The sequence below is a fragment of the Podarcis melisellensis genome (assembly GCF_964234715.1).
Source record: "Podarcis melisellensis genome assembly, chromosome: 10".
Classification (NCBI taxonomy): Eukaryota; Metazoa; Chordata; class Lepidosauria; order Squamata; family Lacertidae; genus Podarcis; species Podarcis melisellensis.
In genome coordinates, this window is record NC_138542.1 from 74,562,935 (window position 1) to 74,582,970 (window position 20,036).

The window sequence follows — 20,036 nt, forward strand, 5'->3', positions numbered from 1 at the left end:
ACGAGAGGCTGGTGGGTTTTTAAAGAGCTGATGAGTGAATAAAACTGCCTCTGAAAGGTATCCAAGTCACCTTGGCTCTTTTACGGTTTATATTTGGGCTTCCAAGGACACGGCCCCCCCTGCAAAGCACCAGCAAGGAGGCACCGACTGCCCCCTACTGCCGCCAAACCCCTCCCAAGGCCACGCGCCACTTGCTGCCCCATCATACCTGATAAACGGAGAGGTAGAACACCCAAAGGGCCAGGAAGACCAGGCTGTCTCGCAGAGGCTCCAGGATCAGGGCCCCGAAGGAGAGCAGTGTCCCCAGTAGGCAGAGCAGCTCCAGGCCCTGCTCCGTGTCCAGTCCCAGGCGTGGCCCCAGCCACAGCAGGGTGGGCGAGTCGCGCAGCTGCTCCCAGAAGCCCTTGCCAGTGAAGCGAAGCACCTTCCGGGCGGGCAGGATGCCATCCTTCCCGTAGAGGCCTGCGAGGAGGTCGAAGCAGGAGAGTTGGCGGCAGCGGACACAGGCGAGACCTTGTCCTGCCCACCCCTTTATGGGGGGCACGGCACCTCCGACCCCAACAGATCCCCTCGCTCCAGCCTTCCCCAATTTGGCGCCTTCCTGATGCTATGAACTTCAATGCCCATCCCTGCAAAACACCAACTAGCCTGGCAGGCCCAACATCATTGGTCCATTTAACTCAGAGTTGTCGGCACGGACTGGCAGCAACACACTGCGGGATCAGAGGCGGGGGGCTCTCCCAGCTGGAGATGCCATTAGGGACTGAACCCAGGTCTTTTGGCAAATAATAATAATTTATTATATACATGCCACCCATCTGGATTGCCCCAGCCACTGGGCAAATACTACTACTACTACTAATAACAACAACAACAACAACAACAACAACAACAATAATAATAAATTGTATTTATATCCCGCCCTCCCCAGCCGAAGCCGGGCTCAGAGCGGCCAACAACAATAAAAGCAACACAGTTCACATAAAATCACAATCAACCAATTGAAATACATTCTAAATCAATTCATTCTAAAATGAATTCAAAATCAAATCAATGGCAACCATTGGGCTAGAGTTCTGTGAGGATTACCAAAGGAGAGGGTCAGGCTGTGCCCTGGCCAAAGGCCTGGTGGAACAGCTCTATCTTGCAGGCCCTGCAGACAGATGTCAAGTCCCTCAGGGCCCTAGTCTCTTGGGACAGAGTGTTCCACCAGATCGGGGCCACGGCCGAAAAAGCCCTGGCTCTGGTTGAGGCCAGCCTAACCTCCCTGTGGCCTGGGACCTCCAAGATGTTTTTGTTTGAAGACTGTAAGGTCCTCTGTGGGACATACCAGGAGAGGCGGTCCCATAGGAACAAGGGTCCTAGGCCGTATAGGGCTTAAAAAGTTTAAACCAGCACCTCAAACCTGATCCTGTACCCCACCGGAAGCCAGTGCAGCTGGTATAGCACTGCGTGAATGTGATCTCACAGCGAGGACCCTGTAAGGAGTCTCACCGCGGAATTCTGCACCCACTGGAATTTCTGGGTCAGTCTAAAGGGCAGCCCCATGTAGAGCGAGTTACAATAATCCAGTCTGGAGGTGACCATCGCATGGATCACTGTGGCTAGATCAGGGCGAGAGAGGTAAGGTACCAGCTGCTTAGCTTGGTGGAGATGAAAAACATCAAACATAAACTGCCCTAAGCAGGGCTCCCTTCAGATGTCTTCTAAAAGTCAGATAGTTGTTTATTTCCTTGGCATTTGATGGGAGGGCGTTCCACAGGGCGGGCGCCACCACCAAGAAGGCCCTCTGCCTGGTTCCCTGCAATCTCGCTTCTCGCAGGGAGGGAACTGCCAGAAGGCCCTCGGCACTGGATCTCTGCGTCTGGGCTGAACAATGAGGGGTGGAGACGCCCCTTCAGGGATACAGGATCTGAAGCAACTGTCCCACCCCCTGAGCTACAACCCTTTCCCTGCTGCAATGGTCCCATGCCCCAAAAAGTATGTGTGGAGGAGCCCACCTCCCTGGGAAGGACAGTTGTTGTTGTCTCAAAAGACAATGGAGTGCACCTCCGAGGGTGAAGCCAAACTGTTGTGTTAGAAGCACCAAAGTGACCCACCTCCCCGGGGAGCAAGCCTGGGGTGTGTGCCTGGAGGTCTGGGGCTGCCCAAAGGACAAGAAACCCCCTCTGGACCTGGCTGACGGGGTCCAAAGGAAAGGAGAGCTTGGCTGTAGGAGCTGCTGCAAGGAGGTGTACAAGGCACTATCCAAAAGTCTTAGGGACTCCAGATTTGTGTAGGCTTTACGCATAACCGTTTTCTAGCTGATTTTTGAATTTCATTGTTGTTCTTGCTTTTATACTGTATTTTATGCTGCTTTTACAATTAAGTGTTTTAAATTTGTTGTTAGCCGCCCTGAGCCTGGTTTTTGAAGCAGGAGGGGTGAGGTAATAATTAATAAATAATAATAATAATAATAATAATAATAATAATAATAATCTTCTCCTAAGGATGTCCCGCAAGGCAGCAGAGGCTTAGGATCTGAATTCTCCTTCTCCTCAATGGGCTCCCATCCCAGGTGGCTGAGCCCCACCTGCCCCACACTTCCCTCTGCAGAAACCAACTTCTTGACCATTGGACCCACTCTGGGTCTCATCCACTCAACCCACCACCTGCAGAGGAAGACCCCAACTCACCAATGGGGACCAGCTGGGAAGGACAACTGGGAGATTTTCCTGAGTGCGCAAGGGGCCAAGGAAAGCAAAAAGGCGGCCTTGGGCTGCGCGGGGGAAACTTCCCCCAGCTGAACAGGGCCCTGGGCTTGATTTTCGGCACAGCCTCCAGCCATAAGGAGATTAAGAGCTGGATTTGGAAGCATGAGAGGCCCTTGGCGGAGGGCCCAGAAGCCGGAGGGGAAGGAAAGGCTGGCAGGAAACTTGCAGAAAAGGGGAAGAGAAACCAGGACGGGGGGGGGGGGTGTGTTCTGGTCCGACAGTAGCTGCAGGCAGGATGGGCTGGGCGAAGGGGAAGTCAAAAATAAAAGGTGTGCAAGAGCTGACTGCAAGCCGCATGCACTGACAGCCTCACACCCCCCCCCAAAAAATCCTGCACCGAGCTTGCACTATTGCAATGTGGATGCCACGTGTTACGTGGAAAGGAGAGGGAGGGGCGCAGCAGAGGGAGGGGAAAGTTCCATAGGATATCCGGCCCTGGAGAAAGGGGGTGTTTGAGGGCAGTGGGCTCCGTTCCACAGCCAGGACTTCCTGAGAAGGGGCGGGGTTTGGGTGGGGGAGAAGGTAAGGGGTGGGCTCTTTAGGGCGGATGGGACCGTGAGAGGAGACCTGCAGGATTAGGCCGACAGTCCGTCTACCCCGGCATCCCATAGCAGCCTAATGCCCCATGGAACCTAGGAAGCTGGATAGACTGCCGCTGGCCCTGGAGGTTCAATTGGAAGAGTCTAGCTGCTGTATCAGGCCTCTGGCCCACCGAGCCCAGGTTCCCCGACAGGAAACCAGCAAGCAGGATTTGACCCTCTCCTCTGGCATGGTTTCCAGCAACAGGGCCCTGTGAGGAAGGAGGCCAGGCCATGGACCCCTTTAGCTGAAGAGAACTCAGATCAGCCGGCTCCCACCTTTGCAGACTCAAGACCCCCTTCTAACCCAAACACGGATTTGGGGACCCCTTAATCTGTCACCACGTACTTGCACAGGGGTCGTACACCTGCTGCAACCCACCTTGGATCAAGACCAGAATTCTAGGCCAGGGATGGGGAACCTGTGGCACTCCAGATGTTGTTCTCCTCCAGCTCCCACCAGCAACATCTGGAGAGTCCCAAGTTTGCCACCCCTGCCCTGAATAAAGCTGTTAGCAATGTTAGGGTATATTTCCACGGTATTGCATAATCACCCTGTGCTCCTACAGGAGGAATAACAGGACAGACATGAATAATGGGTTCACCCAGTGCCCTCCAGCTGTTTTGGACTATGATTCCAGCAGTTTTACCATATCACCAAAGTTTGCCCCTGTCAACACGGTTAAGAGTCAGGTATGGAGGAAGCTGCAGTCTTCAACATCTGGAGGGCACCAGGTTGGAGACCCCTGCTTTGTACCAAGCTGCTCCCAGCGGTTTCGTCCTGCCTCCACCTGCCGAGCTAGAGGGGCGCCCTGCACGGACCCGACTCCGCTGCCCAGGCCAGCTCCTCCGAAGTTGCCAGCATCCGTCCCGGTCCTTCCAGGCCCAAGCCGACAGCCACGTCTCCCTCTCTCTCACACACACGCGCGGGGTTCCGTGCATGCTTCCCTCCGGCCTCACCTGCAGCCCCCAGCTTGCAACGCCTAGAATCCTCAGCATCACAAAATGCTAAGAGTCCAAAGGGACCCCCAAAGGTCATCCAGTCCGACCCGCTGCAATGCAGCGAGGCCCGGTTTCCGAGGACACCCGAACCCACACGCCACGCGCTCGCCCCCCGAGAGCTGCTACCCACATTTCGTGCAGACCCAGCGAAACCCCCCCCGCCCCCCAAAGAGCCTCAAAACGCCGCTTCCCGTGCAGGAGAGCAAGAGGGCACCTGAGCGCGTGCAGAGTGCAATGGCTCGGCTCAAGGCTTCCCTCTTCTGCCTCGCGGCCCTTAGCACAAACCCTGGCCCTCTCCCCCCCCCCATTCCCCGGCGGCCTCCTCCCTCTCTCCGGCCCGCGGGGCCCTCACCGGCCCCCGGGACGGAGGCGAGCCTTGCGCAGCAGCAGGGCCCGAGTCCCGGGGACCCTTCTCGGCGCCGCGCTCACCGGGGACCTGGACGTAGAGCGAGGCGAAGGCGGCGACGTAGACGGCGGCCAAGCCCCGCAGGAACAGCTGGCGGGCCAGGCGGGGCGGCTCGGCTCCCATGGCGGCGGCGGCGAAAGAAGCAGCCTGCGCTCGCGGCTCGCTACAATGTAGCCAACTTCGCCAGGGGGGCGGGCTCAGAACGCCCGGGCCGGAGAGCTGATTGGCTCAGGCGCAGCGAAGGGGCGCGGTTAGAACGCCAGCGCCCAGGCGGGGCGCGGGGGAGGAGGAGGAGGGCGGGGCCGGGAAGAGAGCCGGGGGGGCGGGGCCTGCGCTTAAAGAGGAGGAGGAGGCGTCGCCGGGGGATGGCGTCACTGCGGCGCGGCTTCCATGGCGTCACTGCGCCGCGACGGGCGGGAAAGACGAATTCGCGGAGCGTTGGGAGCGGCGCGCGAGGGAGCGAAGGCTGAGTCCGGGGGAGAGGAGGGGGGTCGGGGGGGGTCTCCCCGTCTCCATAGCAACCGCGCAGGTAGGAACACCCCCTTCCAGGGCGGGAGGCGGAGCTGAGGCCAATTGCACTCTGCACATGCTCAGGAGACGCCGCCGCTCACTTTTTCCCCTCTCATTTACCCCCTTTCTTCTAAGTATTCGCGGGTCTCATTTGTTTCTTCATTTATCCCCTTCCTTTATTCCTCGGTGCGTTTCTTAGCTTTTAAATATTTTATTTATCTAATAATAATAATAATAATAAAATTTTGTTTCTATCCCGCCCTCCCCAACCAAAGCCGGGCTCAGAGCGGCTAGCAGTAAAAATAGCACCATTTACATAAAACCACAGTCAATTAAAATACATTCTAAAATCAATTCAGAATCAAATTTATGGCAGTTCAGAATCAAATTAATTTGTTCAGTCGTTGTTGTAGGAGGTGTTAAATTTTCACACTGCCCAGGGTTTAGGTTTGATGAGGCCCTCAGCTCCTAAAGGTAATGGGGCCCTTGATATGTCCAGCTGTCCTTTGTCAACAACAAATGGTCACTGTTTTTTGGGTTGAATATATGCTATATGGTAATTGATGGACCTCATAGGTATATCAAGCTATTCGCACATTACAAAAGACATATTTTATCAAAGTAATTGCTGAACTGCAGTACAATTAAGTATATTAATAATGAAATATAATTAAGTATACTAATATTGAAATAATTATTAAGCTCTAACTTAAAATGATTTTTAATGCATAACAAACTTGATAATACAAAAACATGGGCATTTGGCAATAACAAAAGTTCCTTTAGAAAAGGTTCCTTTAGCTTACATTTTGGAAATGTACATCCAGTGTATTTTTCCCTTTAATTTTTTGGGGCCCCCAAGAGAGTGGGGCCCTAAGCTATAGCTTGTTTAGCTTATACGTAAATCTGGCACTGACACCGCCCCTTCATCCTAGGATCATGGGGTGGTTCTCGGTATTAGGGGGAAAAACATAAATACTCCGTGTTGTCATTCCCTTTACTAATTCATTTGATTGTTGTTTCCCTTCATGCATTTGGTCGTTCAGTCCACCAATCCACCAATGAATTATTCATTCGTTGAATTTGTGACCCGCTTTTATCTTGCCCAAGGCAACCTAAAGCAACACCCCCCCCAAAGCCACCTAAATATAGCATTAAAACCAGAAGGAAACGACCCTCCCGACTCCAAAAGATTTGTTCCTTTAATTGATTGGTTGATTGATTCCCTTCATTTGGCGCCTCTGGTGCACAAGCTCTTAGGACTCCCTTACCGCTCCCCTCCCAGCCCGCCTTATTCCCGTGACTCTAATTGAAGCTCTACTTTTAATATACCGTGTTTTAATTGTGGCCACCTGCCCAGGGGAAGAGCAGATAATTAACAAAAAACATAATAACAGTAGGATGCATTTGGCATCCGTGTAAAAAAATGGGGTGGAGTCCGGAGTGAAAACAGTTGCTTTATTTCAGGCATTTATGTACTGCCTGATAATCAGAATTTCTAAGAGGCACACGTGAAGCGCATGCAAAGTACAGGATAGCAACTCTGTAAAAGTTTGTGTTTTTTCTCCCCCCTCCCCCTTCTACACGGGGGCTGTTTCTCTTTTTATATTTATCTCTCTTATTTACGTTTCACCATGTTCAGTGCTCATATAATTATGTACTTTTTAACTGTCAATAAAATGTCTGGGGTGTGTGGAAAGAGAACAGGAACGGTTTACGACTGGAAGAAAGGGGCGTGCCCTTAAAATACACGCCTTCCTGTGGTGTGTTTGGAAATTGCCTTCAGACACATGGAACAGGTGGTTCATGAATTGATAAGTGATAGTAGATTCTGCAAGCTTGTCCAGCAGGACAGAATTGTTTTAAAAAATAATAACAATTTCAACAAAACAAAATATCAGAACATCTCATTCCCCCCCCCATTTCACCTCCCCATCAAACCCTGCCTCCCTCCTCCCCCGAGACTTCCCTCAGCTCCTCCCTCTGATTTCTCAACTCATATTGTTCTCTGCATACTGTAAAATTGTATAAATCCTTATATTTATCTACTATGTTAACAATCAAGAAATGTGTGTATGTTTATTCAAAACCTGCCAAGGAGTCCAATTCATTTTGTTGTCTTTTTAAGTAATGTGTGAAAAGTTCCCATTCTAGGACAGAAAGATTTTTTAAAAACGTTATTTCAGGTGTTTATGTAGCATGTTTGCAAATCGCCTTGGGACACATGTAAAAGTTGATATGTAAACTGATGATAAATGTGTAAAGAGGGAGTCTTCAGCATGGGGTAGAAAACAAGACCGGGGCTGCTTGGTTTTGCCAAGGTGTGGAGCCCTGACTCCCCCCCCCCCACCTTTGCCCTCTGAGATCTGCAAAATTGGTGGGTGGCTTGCAGGGGCAGATTGCCGGCATACCCACTAATGCATTTAGCTCAATTGAGATGCTGGATTGAATAATCTTATGGGATCTCCCCACTCAAAATCTGCTAAGTCTCCTGAGTTGGGACCCAGACCTTTTGCACCAACCCCCTGTCCTGGCAGCATCACTGCAGAGAGGGAGAAGTTAGGCTGTGTTACAGCCTCCTATACTGGAGAAGGGGTGGTCTATTTATTGCATTTGTACACTGCCTTTTCCTCCAAGGAGCTCAAGGTGGCAGAACTGGTTCTTTCCCTCATTCAATCCTCACAACAACCCTGTGGGGTAGGTTAGGCAGTGACAGGCCCAAGGGTACCCAGTGGGTTTCATAGCTGAGGGTGGGCTTGAACCCTGGTCTTCCAGGTCATAGTCCCTACACTCTAACCCAGAGCTTTCCAAACTGTGTGTTAGTGTGCAGGTGTGTTGCTCAAACACTCCCTGCCACTCCTCCCGTGGCTGGAAAGGGGTTAGCTCAAACTCTGGTTTACTAGTAAAACTGAATTACTTTGTTGGGAAATGGCGCATATCTAAAAAGCATGTCGCTAACGTGGGAAGTTTGGAAAGCTCTGCTGTAACCACTGTACCACACTGGCTCCAGTTCTTAATGGGTGGGATTCTGCAAGTCGCTCTCTCCTTTATTTTGGTTATTTGTTATCTGAACAGCAGGTCTTTGAACAGCGGGCAGAACCTGAACCTTCATGCCTAAAATGCATTAAACCCCAGGAGTGTGGGTCTGTTCTGATTGGGATTTGCTGCCATGGAGGACGTGGAGTCGCGTTTCGTGCACTTCCTCAAGCCAATAAGGGACCTCACTGCGAACTGGGCGGTGGATGTGGCAGCTCAGCTGGGAGAGTACCTGGAGGAGGTAAGTGCCTCCATTTGCTCCTGCTTTGGGGGAGAGCATGTGTGCAGGGAGCTGCTTTGGCACGGGAATCTCATTCTACCTATGGCGTCTCTGCCTCTGCAGAGTGAAAGTCTCCTTCTAGCTGCGGGCGGGGCTTTAAAGGAGGAGTCGAGCCTGTCTTCTGTGTCCAGGGCAGCTGTCTGCCAGCTCCATCTGGTACGCAGGCTGGCTGAGACCCTCCCTGCCCACAAAACTGTCTCGCCAGAGTGGTGCATGCTCTGGTTATCTCCCGCTTGGACTACTGCAACACACTCTATGTGGGGCTACCTTTGAAGGTGACCCGGAAACTGCAACTAATCCAGATTGTGGCAGCCAGACTGGTGACTGGGAGTGGCCACCGAGACCACATAACACCGGTCCTGAAAGACCTACATTGGCTCCCAGTACGTTTCCGAGCACAATTCAAAGTGTTGGTGCTGACCTTTAAAGCCCTAAACGGCCTCGGTCCAGTGTACCTGAAGGAGCGTCTCCACCCCCATCGTTCTACCCGACACTGAGGTCCAGCACCAAGGGCCTTCTGGCAGTTCCCTCACTGCGAGAAGCAAAGTTTCAGGGAAGCAAGCTATGGGAGATGCAACATGTCTCCGTCTGTTCCCTGTTAAATTGGGATGTAAGCAGTACCCTTAGTTGCTTTTCGATGGTGATATGATTGAAGAACAAAATCAAACAAAGCTCTTGCTGTCTGTTAGAACTACAGTGGTGCCCCGCAAGACGAATGCCTCGCAAGACGAAAAACCCGCAAGACGAAAGGGTTTTTCGGTTTTTGCGACGCTTCGCTAGACGATTTTCCCTATGGGCTTGCATCGCAAGACGAAAGCCCATAGGGAAATCTCGGGGACCTTTTTTTAAATGCTGGCGGTGGGGAGCAAAGCCTTTTCCCCCCCTCCGGACTTCAGAAGAGGTCCAGGAAGGCCGGCGGGGGCAAAAGGCTTTGCTCCCCACCGCCAGCATTTTAAAAGCGGTCCGGGATAGCAGGGAAGCGCTTCCCGCTATCCCGGACGGCTTTTGAAGGCAGGCGGGGGGGGGCAAAGACTTTTGCCCCCCGCCCGCCTTGGGAAGAGGTCCTGGACCTCTTCCCAAGGCGGGCGGGGGGCAAAAGTCTTTGCCCCCCCTGCCTGCCTAACCGGGGGCTTTTAAATCGCCCCGGGACTGTCCGGGGCGATTTAAAAGCCCCCAGACGGCTTTTGAAGCCTCCCCCCGCCGCCCGGCTTCGGGGCATCGTCCCGATGCCGGGCGGCGGGGCAGGAACGCCTCTCCCAGCCGCCCGGCTTCGGGGCATCGAACGCCTCCCCCCGCCGCCCGGCATCGGAACGATGTCCCGAAGCTGGGTGGCGGGGCCGGAAAGCCTCCCCCCGCCGCCCGGCTTCAGAACGATGTCCCGAAGCCCGGCGGCGGGGCGGGAAAGCCTCCCCCCGCCGCCCGGCATCGGAACGATGTCCCGAAGCCGAGCGGCGGGGCGAGAAAGCCTTTGTCCCCCCTGCCTGCCTTCCCAGGGGCTTTTAAATCGCCCCGGACAGCGGAGAAGTCCTCCGCTGTCCCGGGCGATTTTAAAATGCCGCCCGCCAGAAGAGGTCGGGGGAAGGCGGTTTCCATAGGAACGCATTAATTGATTTTCAATGCATTCCTATGGAAAACCGTGCATCGCAAGACGAAAAACTCGCAAGACGAAGAGACTTGCGGAACGAATTAATTTCGTCTTGCGAGGCACCACTGTAGTTTGCCAAAACAGAATCATTTATTCCTGTATTCTCTTGTCACCTCATGTATTTATTTATTTTTAATCCTGCAGCTGGCGCAGATCTGCATTTCATTTGATAATGGCAGAACCACCATGAACTTTACAGAAGCAGCAATGCTGATCCAAGGTTCTGCCTGCATCTACAGTAAGAAGGTGAGGTGGCTGTCAAGAATGCTCAAACTAGATGGACCATGGAACTGCAACAAAATTGTTTGGCTTAGCAAACCTCCATTCTTGCCTCTAAACCTGTTGCCTTTTTTCTCTTTTTTCAGGTGGAATCTCTCTACTCACTGGTCTTCCAGGCACTTGATTTCATTTCCAATAAGAAGTTAGTTGAACTTTTTTTGAGGGGGAGGGAAGATTTTCACTTCCGGAGTGGCTAGATCTCTTCATATTTCTGTCCTGGAATCCCTCACCTTCCTCAGCCCATTGTGCTGCCTTTGACTTACAGTCAAACCTCGGTTGTTGAACGTAATCCATTCCAGAAGCCTGTTCAACAACCGAGGTGCAGCTAGCGATTGGTTGCAAGAGCTTCCTGCTCTCATGCGGAAGCTGCGTCAGACATTCGGCTTCCAAAAAACATTCAAAAACCGGAGCCTTTACTTCCAGGTTTTTGACGTTCGCGATCAGAGGTTGTATTACCAAGATAGCTTTGTCTCTCTCCATTGTTTTTAACTTTAGACAAATCTTTTAAGTTGTCAGGTGTACTTTTTTCTAATATTGGCAGCAAAAATTTGGTTAGTGGAGCTGAATAGCTTTCTTTTCTGGAAGTTTTCTGGCATTGAGAGAGCTCTAAGTTTATGTCCTCATATCGTGAAGGAGCAATTTTGTTTCGCTGCTTCCACATGTTTGCTTCATTTGTCTTAAGCTGGCATGTCTTTCGCCTGCTCGTTTCCTGCTGCCTCGTGTTATGACCGTGGGGCTAGGTGTTTCCACCATTCCTCTCTGTGTGTTTTATTATAAGAACAATTCCAGAAACACAGCTCCCCTGACGTGCTAGCTTCCTTGCTTGCAAGGAGACGTGTTGTTGTTTTGACATAAAACCACATTTGTCTGTGTACTTCGAAACCCACCCATCCCACCATTTGTAGATAGAAATGATCAGTGCAAAGAATTTTACACTGGCTTATTTTTCTGACTGCATCCAACCAGTTATTACTATAGGAGTAAGTAGGCAGAAAGTTCTGCGGTACCAAAGACTCGGGACATCAAGGACCGCCTCTTCCCATATGAACCTTCCCGGTCCCGGAGATCATCTTCTGAGGCCCTCCTTCGTGTGCCTCCTCCTTGAGAGGTCCAGACGGTGGCAACACAAGAACGGGGCCTTTTCTGCAGTGGCTCCACATCTGTGGAATGCTCTCCCCAGGAAAGTTTGCCTGGCACCTTCATTATACACCTTGAGGTGCCAGGCAAAAAGGGCCCTTTGGTGGATCTCGTTGACATTCAACATCCTTTTAGAATGTGGCTTGGGGGGGTTATTGGGTTACTACTTTTGGTGTTGGGACACGGGTGGCGCTGTGGGTTAAACCACAGAGCCTAGGCCTTGCAGATCAGAAGGTTGGCGGTTCGAACCCCTGCAATGGGGTGAGCTCCCGTTGCTCGGTCCCTGCTCCTGCCCACCTAGCAGTTTGAAAGCACGTCAAAGTGCAAGTAGATAAATAGGTACCGCTCCGGCGGGAAGGTAAACGGCGTATCCGTGCGCTGCTCTGGTTCGCCAGAAGCAGCCCAGTCCTGCTGGCCACATGACCCAGAAGCTGTATGCTGGCTCCCTCGGCCAATAAAGCGAGATGAGCACCGCAACCTCAGAGTCGGCCATGAGTGGACCTAATGGTCAGGGGTCCCTTTATCCTTTACCGTTACTTTTGGTTTGATTTTATATGTTGTGGTCTTGTGAACCGCCCTGAGACCTCTAGGTATAGGGCGGTGTATAAGTTGAATAAATAATAATAATTAATAATAAAAGAAGTTGAAAGGTTGAGTCACAGCCATTTTTAAAGTGGGAAAATTTCCCATTAAACGGTGCCCCTCCAACCATTTTCTCCACGGCTCACAACCTTATTAAACGGAGCGGGTTCAGGAAATTGCTCCTCCGTGTGAAAAAGCGGGAGGTCGTTTTCAGATCACCCAGGATCCTGTCCCTGTTGCCCTGATGAGCTTTGTTGTTGGTCATGTTTGGCTGGCATGGTCTTGGGGTCTCCCGGGGGTTTTGTTTGTCATGGTGTCATTGTATCTGGCGTCGCGCTGACAATCCTAGAGCCTCACTCTGCCCTATAGCCAATGAACCTTGACTGTAGTATTGCCTGGTAACCTGGATTCTGAAATTGCACTCTTCGGGAGGCTTTCATTTGCTTGAAAAAGAGAGGGATTCAAATTTTAAAAACAACAATTTGCTCTGATTTTCCTTTTCCCGTGACTCTTTCCACTCCCACCGATTAGGCGTGAGAAGCAGGCTGCTTCAGTAGGAGAGGACGGAGTTGACAGAGATGTCAGCAATGGACCAGCAGCAGAAGAGGAAAAGGTGAGGTCCATTGTCATCGTGCAAGAGAATGTGTCCATGTTCTCTCTCCCTCTGCAGGCAAAGCTGTTCTCTTGACGGGGCCAAAGGCAGCAACAGAAAGTGGCTGCAGATGGATTCTGTCAGAGCAGCGTCAAAGCAGCTCTTGCCTGTGGCCGTTCTGCTTCATCCATCTGAAGAACAGCCTTTGCCAACCTGGCAGCCTTCAGATGCTGAGCTACAGCCTCCCATCAGCTGAGGGGATGTCCTAGTTTAACTGGGGGGCACCAGCTTGGCAAAAGCTTAAATTTTTGCTCTTGGTGATGACTGCAGGCTTCTTCTAGTTGCAGAAACGTACAGGAAAATGCTGCCAGCCATCTCTTTGTATAAATTCCAGAGGGGCTGCTGGGCTTGCCAGCTCTAGCAGAAGCAACATTGGAGTCCTGCAGCTCCTTCAAACCTCATAGAATTTTAGATTCGGTTTCGGTCCTGTATACCTGAAGGAGCGTCTCCACCCCCATCACTCTGCCCGGACACTGAGGTCCAGCTCCGAGGGCCTTCTGGCAGTTCCCTCCCTGCGAGAAGCCAAGTTACAGGGAACCAGGCAGAGGGCCTTCTCGGTGGTGGCACCTGTCCTGTGGAATGCCCTCCCTTCAGATGTCAACGAAATAAACAACTATATGACATTTAGAAGACATCTGAAGGCATCCCTGTTTAGGGAAGTTTTTAATGATTGATGTTTTAATGTATTTTTAATCTTTCGTTGGAAGCCGCCCAGAGGGGCTGGGGAAACCCAGCCAGATGGGTGGGGTAGAAATAAATTATTATTATTATTATCTTTTAGAATTGGAAGGGACCACAAGGTTCATATAGTCCAACCCCCTGCAATGCAGGATTCTTGACCTTGAGATTGAGTTTCAAGCACTTCTGACCTAATGAATGCTTTATGGCATAAAGCAGCATAGGGCCCTCATTTACGGAACCACGTCTCCTGGTATGCCCCACAAAGGACCATGAACAACCATAGTTTAGAGGTCCCAGGCCCTAAGGAAGTCAGACTATCCTCCACCTGGGCCAGGGCCTTCTCAGTGATGGCTCCGACCTGGTGGAATGCTCTGTCCCAGGAGACCAGGGCCCTGCAGGATTTAACCTCCTTCCATCGGGCCTGTAAGACAGAGCTATTCCGCCTGGCCTTTAATTTGAATTCAGCCTGATCTTTTATTTCCCTTCTCTTCCCTCCCCCTCCCCTTGTATGAAGATCACCTTCTCTGAGACCCCACAGCTAATTCTCCCCTGGCCTCCCCAATTCAGTCAGCTAGCCCTGGTGATTATCTAATGCTTATTTCCCCTAAACTGATTTCTGAATTTTGAATTTTACTGTATTTCATGTTTTTATGCTGTATTTTATGCTGCTTTTACAATTAAGTGTTTTAAATTTGTTGTTAGCTGCCCTGAGCCCGGTTTTTGAACCGGGAAGGGCGGGGTATAAATAAAAATGTATTATTATTATTTATTATGAGTTTATATGGATGAAAGTCTACTTTGTCAGGTGCATATATCTTTTTATGTTGCCCAAATACACTTAATGTCACTTCAAAATTGTAACCTGCCTTGAGGGACTAGGGATGGGACAGGCTAGATTTTTATCTTTATTTTTAAATGGCAGCCATGGCTCCTCCCATTAAAAGCAATTTAGTATGTAGCTTTGGGCAGGCTCCCTTTTCTTCTGCCCTCCCACTCCTTGCTTGCCTAGGCAATGTGCGCCATTGATGGAGCTTCTCTGTTTCTCTGTAGTTCCTCTCTTTGGACGACATCCGCGATACCAGCAGAGCAAGCAATGACATGAGGGAAAACCAGAGGCACAGTGTGAGTAGCCTCTACTGTTCCCATTTTTGATGTCTGAAGATGAATGGAATGGGAGGGGTCAGGAATTCAAGGGGGGTATGTTGAGCCTTCATATAAGTTTGACTCCCCCCTCCTCTGCCCCGCTGCTGAAATTGTGAATTCGGCCACAAGTAGCTCGGTGTGTGTCATAACACATCTACGTTTAACATGGGGAACTGTGGTTTGGGTACTAGAAGATGTAATGGTTAATTAAGAGAGGGAGAGACTGAAAAGAACTCCATCTATTTCAACGTCCCCTCTTAAAGCCAGCTTTGAGGGAAAAATCTCAACGCTATTTACCACACATTCAAACATCAAATAAAACAATCCAGAACAAAACATTACTGAAGAAAGTCAGATGTAGATATCCAAAGCAAAGTAATTAACAGGAAATTATAATATTATCTTAAAAGGTTTCAAAGTAAAGCGTTGCAAAGAAGGTCAACTGCAGAATGCACTTTGAGCGCAGCAAAGTTTAAAAAAAATGCATTGAATTCATTTCAAAAGAAAACATTACTAAAAAAGGTCAAATACTAAGTGCACATTTCAAACGGCATAATTAACAAGAGAATAAAATATTATAAGCATAGAGCATAGCTTCTGCTGTTGCTGCCAGTTCTGCCGATGGTGGTTCATGGCCAGGGGCAGCTGTGGAAGCTCAGATTCGATGACCTGGGTCTTCTCCAAGAGGCAGCCAAGATGGTCTCTGGCCTCTTCAGCAGCATTGACTTTGTAGCTGGAGTCAGTCCGGGCCCCACCCTCCCAGGCCAGAAGGGAGGAAGCCTGCAGGGCAGGGAGCAGATCTTCCAGGGCTCCCAGCCAAGGTGATGAAACTGAAGCAATGGGAAGCTGGCTCATACTCAGTCAGGCCTTTGGTGCATTTAAGAGAGTTTTTGTCTACGCTGACAGATAGTGATCCTCCAGGGTTCAGACCACGAACATTCCCGGCCTTGCTTGGAGATGCTGTAGATCGCTTGGAGGACCTGTTGCAGGCAAGGCATGGCCTACAGCCTTCCCTCCCAAGTCCCTTGCTCAAGGATGTTTGTGGCCATGAAATATCACATTGCTGTGAGTTCCATACTGAGAACTGTTGCTTCGTGGTTGGCACAAGACATTGGGTCAGCCGCTCTTGGAAACAGCATTCTTCCTACGTTCTTCTGCTTTCGACATTCCAAGTCCAGCTCTGTCGTCTTTCTGTCACACTCCTGTTCCCCTAAGCCAGAAGGCCCTGCTTGTTTATGTGTCCTTTAATCAGCAAGCAGACTCATCCAATTTCCCCTTTCCTGGAAGGTCTCCAACAGCACTGCGTGTGCTTCCCCCACCCTCTACTCTTCGAGATGCATGAAAAGGGCTGTGGCTCAATAGCAGAACATCTCTTTTATGTGGATTAAGGGTAAAGATATAACTTAGAGATAGAGGGTATTATACTTTCCTTTCTTCATTTTATTCCTTTTTTATGCTCTTCCCTTTCCCTCTTCCCACTCTATTTTGCTTTTATTGTACTCTATGTTGAAAACTTTAAATGGAAAGGGTTATTTTTAAAAACCGTAGAGCATCTATTTTGCTAGTAGGGCGGGGTAAGATTCTGAAACTCTGTACAGTGGTACCTTGGTTCTCAATCCATTCCAGAAGTCCGTTCCAAAACCAAAGCGTTCCAAAACTAAGACACACTTTCCCATAGAAAGTAATGCAAAACGGATTAATCCAGATTTTTAAAAACAACTCCTAAAACATCAGTTTAACATGAATTTTACTAATGAGACCATTGATCCATAAAATGAAAGCAATAATCAATGTTCTGTACTATAAAATACACAAGACAGTATTCTAGATGATAAAAATTAAAATTATTTTTTTTCTTACCTGCACTGATGATGAACGTTGTTTGGATGGGGGGCTTTTATCCATTTCTGCAGTCACACAATCTATCAATCAGTAGCTGAACTGGGCTCCACATAGTCACAAAAATAAATTAACCGAAAAAGCCTCAAAAACAAAAATGCAAAATAAATAGCAAAAACGGAAGCGCCAAACTTAATCTGTTCCGGAACTCCGTTTGACTTCCAAAATGTTCAAAAACCAAGGCTCAGCTTCTGATTGGTGCAGGTGCCCCGGAAACAATAGCCGACAGCCGCATCAGACGTTGGGCTTCCGAAAAGCGTTCGAAAACCGGAACACTTACTTCTGTGTTTTCACTGTTTGAGTACTAAGCCGTTTGAGAACCAAGGTACCTACTGTATTGCTGCTTCCAGCCAGTGTGAGCAAAACTGCACTAGATCCCTTTACCACAACTCCCAGCTAGAAAAACAGGGCATCGCCAGCAGCTGAAGAGGAGCACTCAGCTGAAGGGAAGCTCAACAGCTCTCTAGCCTGAGATGGCCGAGTCTCCAGGAGGCCATAGGTGCTCAGCACCCCTCCTGCCCCAGAGGACGACCCCCACCACCCCTCTCCCTAGACACGTTGGAACTTGCTTCCTTATCTTTCCAGGCGAACGGCATTGTCCCCTTGACTCCAATGGCCCTGGTTCCACCAGATGACACAGAAAAGACTGACAATCCCCTCTTCAGGTAAAGATTGCCTGCCCCAACCTTTAATTTTCCTAGTTAGAGGGGATTATCAATGCGCTCTGGGGGAGGTGTGCCTTCTCATGCTGCCCAGCTCTCTAAGGCTTGTCAGGAGTTCAGCCTACACACGAGTAGGATCATGGTAGAGACACCTGTCCGACTGGCATGTTCCCTCCCTCCTGGTCAATCGTTCAGGAGCTTCACAATCTTTCTTCAGCCTGAACATCATTGATGCCAGCAGACACTGGCACACTTAGGGATCCACAGAGTTTGTGCAAGTTGCCTAACAGAGCTCAGCAACTCAACATTTTGGCTAATCGGCTTTATTTACATATAAACACACACGGAGCACTGCAACATGGCTCCCTCTCTCTCTAGCATCACACAGCAAAGAGAAAGAACAAAGGACAATGGTCCCACTTCACGGAACACAGTAACACAAACATCCTGTCTCCATCACTTCCCACTCTGTGGAGTCAAAACATACACCGTCATGTGAAAGACAACAATCCCATGACTGCAAACGTGGAGCAGGAATTCTAACAGGGCTGGCCTACAGACTGAAGGGGTCACTGTGTTTCCTTGCAGCCAGAAGGGGGAGAAGTTGGCGAGCCGGAAGGATTTTCACATGAACATCTGCACTCCTCAAATCACCGGCAGGCTGGAGCTGGTGGGGCTCTCGCCGATACAGGACAGGAACTGGGACCAGGGGATCGGCTCTATAGGTAGGGGCCGGCGCACGGTGCTTCTCTCTCCCCTCTTGCTCCATTGGAGGGGGGATGTTAAGAGCTTAAGAAGGGGCCACATGCTTTGGTGTCGTTAGGGGGATGTTGCTGCCATGCTCTAGGGTGGCCCTCTCAGTCCCCTCTCCTTCCCCTATAGGTGTGCAGGGCCTTCTTCCAGCAGGCTCCACGCCCATGGACGTCTGCGGGTTCCGGACGCCTGTTGCAGCGCTGAACTTCTCCGAAGAAAGCGGTGAGTTGCGCCTGGCAAGACAAATGTCAAAAGATTTTGAATAAATGGACATGTTATAGGAATTAGATAGCATGGGGGGAAGCCAACCCAAGCATCCAAATTAGAATGAATAATCTGTGCACATGGTTAAAGATTTGAAGAGAGAACAATTGGGGGGGGGGGTCAAACGGGAGGGAGGAAGGGGGGGTGAAATTAGGGTAAATGAGTAGGGACAAAAGTATATACTGTTTGTTGTTTACTCGTTTAGTCGTCTCCGACTCTTCGTGACCCCCTGGACCAGAGCACGCCAGGCACTCCTGTCTTCCATTGCCTCCCGCAGTTTGGTCAAACTCATGCTGATAGCTTCAAGAACACTTGACCAACCAACTCGTCCTCTGTCGTCCCCTTCTCCTTGTGCCCTCCATCTTTCCCAACATGAGGGTCTTTTCCAGGGAGTCTTCTCTTCTCTTGAGGTGGCCAAAGTCTTGGAGCCTCAGCTTCAGGATCTGTCCTTCCAGTGAGCACTCAGGGCTGATTTCCTTCAGAATGGAGAGGTTTGATCTTCTTGCAGTCCATGGGACTCTCAAGAGTCTCCTCCAGCACCAGAATTCAAAAGCATCAATTCTTCGGTGATCAGCCTTCTTTATGGTCCAGCTCTCACTTCCATACATCACTACTGGGAAAACCATGGCTTTAACTATATGGACCTTTGTTGGCAAGGTGATGTCTCTGCTTTTTAAGATGCTGTCTAGGTTTGTCATTGCTTTTCTCCCAAGGAGCAGGCGTCTTTTAATTTCGTGGCTGCTTTCACCATCTGCAGTGATCATGGAGCCCAAGAAAGTAAAATCTCTCACTGCCTCCATTTCTTCCCCTTCTATTTGCCAGGAGGTGATGGGCCCAGTGGCCATGATCTTCGTTTTTTGATATTGAGCTTCAGACCATATTTTGTGCTCTCCTCTTTCACCCTCTTTAATTCCTCCTCACTTTCTGCCATCAAGGTTGTGTCATCTGCATATCTGAGGTTGTTGATATTTCTTCCGGCGATCTTAATTCCGGCTTGGGATTCATCCAGCCCAGCCTTTCGCATGATGAATTCTGCATATAAGTTAAATAAGCAGGGAGACAATATACAGCCTTGCCATACTCCTTTCCCAATTTTGAACCAATCAGTTGTTCCATACACTGTTAGGCATAACTAATAGGAGGAGGATTTTGATGCAGGTTATTGTTAGATTTTCGACTGAATGATTTTTTTTGTAAGTTATCCGACGCCCCTTTATGAAAGTGTAATTATAAGGGGAGGGGAGTTTCACCTGGCTTTCCGCAGGCAACTGAGGGCATCTGAAAAATAAGAGCCCGTATTGGAGATGCTTAAAAAGAGGTTCCTAGACTGGAACTATCCCTCCCAGAAACCCAAAAGAAAAGGGCGCATGCTCCAAGCGAGAGTCCTTCATTGAAATACAAATTCTCAAAGGGACAGCCTCAGAAATAAGGAGGAGGCTGCAGGGTTCCGCATCCAAAGCCATGTTTTTTTGCAGATTATAGATGTCATTTCCTCTCCCCAATCAAAGAATCACAGCAATCTTATTAGTTGCAACCCAAAGTCATCATCCTGAACCAATCTAAACCGTTTGGCTCTTCAGATCAGCCCTCATCATAATATCATGTGATTACGTATAACCATTTTCTGCTGTCTTTCCTTATTAAGACTTTGACTGATTTTCCTGTTCATTAAGTCTTCCAATGTCCCCTTTCATCTGTCTACAAAACAATTGAAGACTGATTGCAATTGCCATGCCTAGCTGATTCTCTTTTCATGCATATACAACAGCCACAA

The 20,036-nt window shown here is 49.8% G+C and overlaps 2 protein-coding genes across 3 annotated transcripts in view; one reads left to right on the forward strand and one right to left on the reverse strand.

Annotated features, from left to right (window-relative positions):
* LMF2 (lipase maturation factor 2) overlaps positions 1-4,906 on the reverse strand; it is a 32,994-nt gene extending 28,088 nt beyond the window's left edge. Inside the window, exons 1-2 of the mRNA XM_081926971.1 lie at positions 4,763-4,906; positions 209-462 (exon numbers count right to left, since the gene is read on the reverse strand). Of these exons, the coding sequence (XP_081783097.1) occupies positions 209-462; positions 4,763-4,862 (354 nt within the window). The 5' untranslated portion in view covers positions 4,863-4,906. The remainder of the gene's footprint in view (positions 1-208; positions 463-4,762) is intronic.
* Positions 4,907-5,355: 449 nt separating this feature from the next.
* Positions 5,356-20,036, forward strand: part of NCAPH2 (non-SMC condensin II complex subunit H2) — a 34,367-nt gene continuing 19,686 nt past the window's right edge. The window contains exons 1-9 of one of the 2 annotated variants that reach the window (XM_081927062.1): positions 5,356-5,435; positions 8,325-8,526; positions 10,355-10,456; positions 10,576-10,631; positions 12,740-12,821; positions 14,592-14,663; positions 17,169-17,248; positions 17,834-17,970; positions 18,128-18,220. In XM_081927062.1, the coding sequence (XP_081783188.1) occupies positions 8,419-8,526; positions 10,355-10,456; positions 10,576-10,631; positions 12,740-12,821; positions 14,592-14,663; positions 17,169-17,248; positions 17,834-17,970; positions 18,128-18,220 (730 nt within the window). In that variant the 5' untranslated portion in view covers positions 5,356-5,435; positions 8,325-8,418. The remainder of the gene's footprint in view (positions 5,436-8,324; positions 8,527-10,354; positions 10,457-10,575; positions 10,632-12,739; positions 12,822-14,591; positions 14,664-17,168; positions 17,249-17,833; positions 17,971-18,127; positions 18,221-20,036) is intronic. The other variant, XM_081927061.1, reaches the window with a different exon arrangement.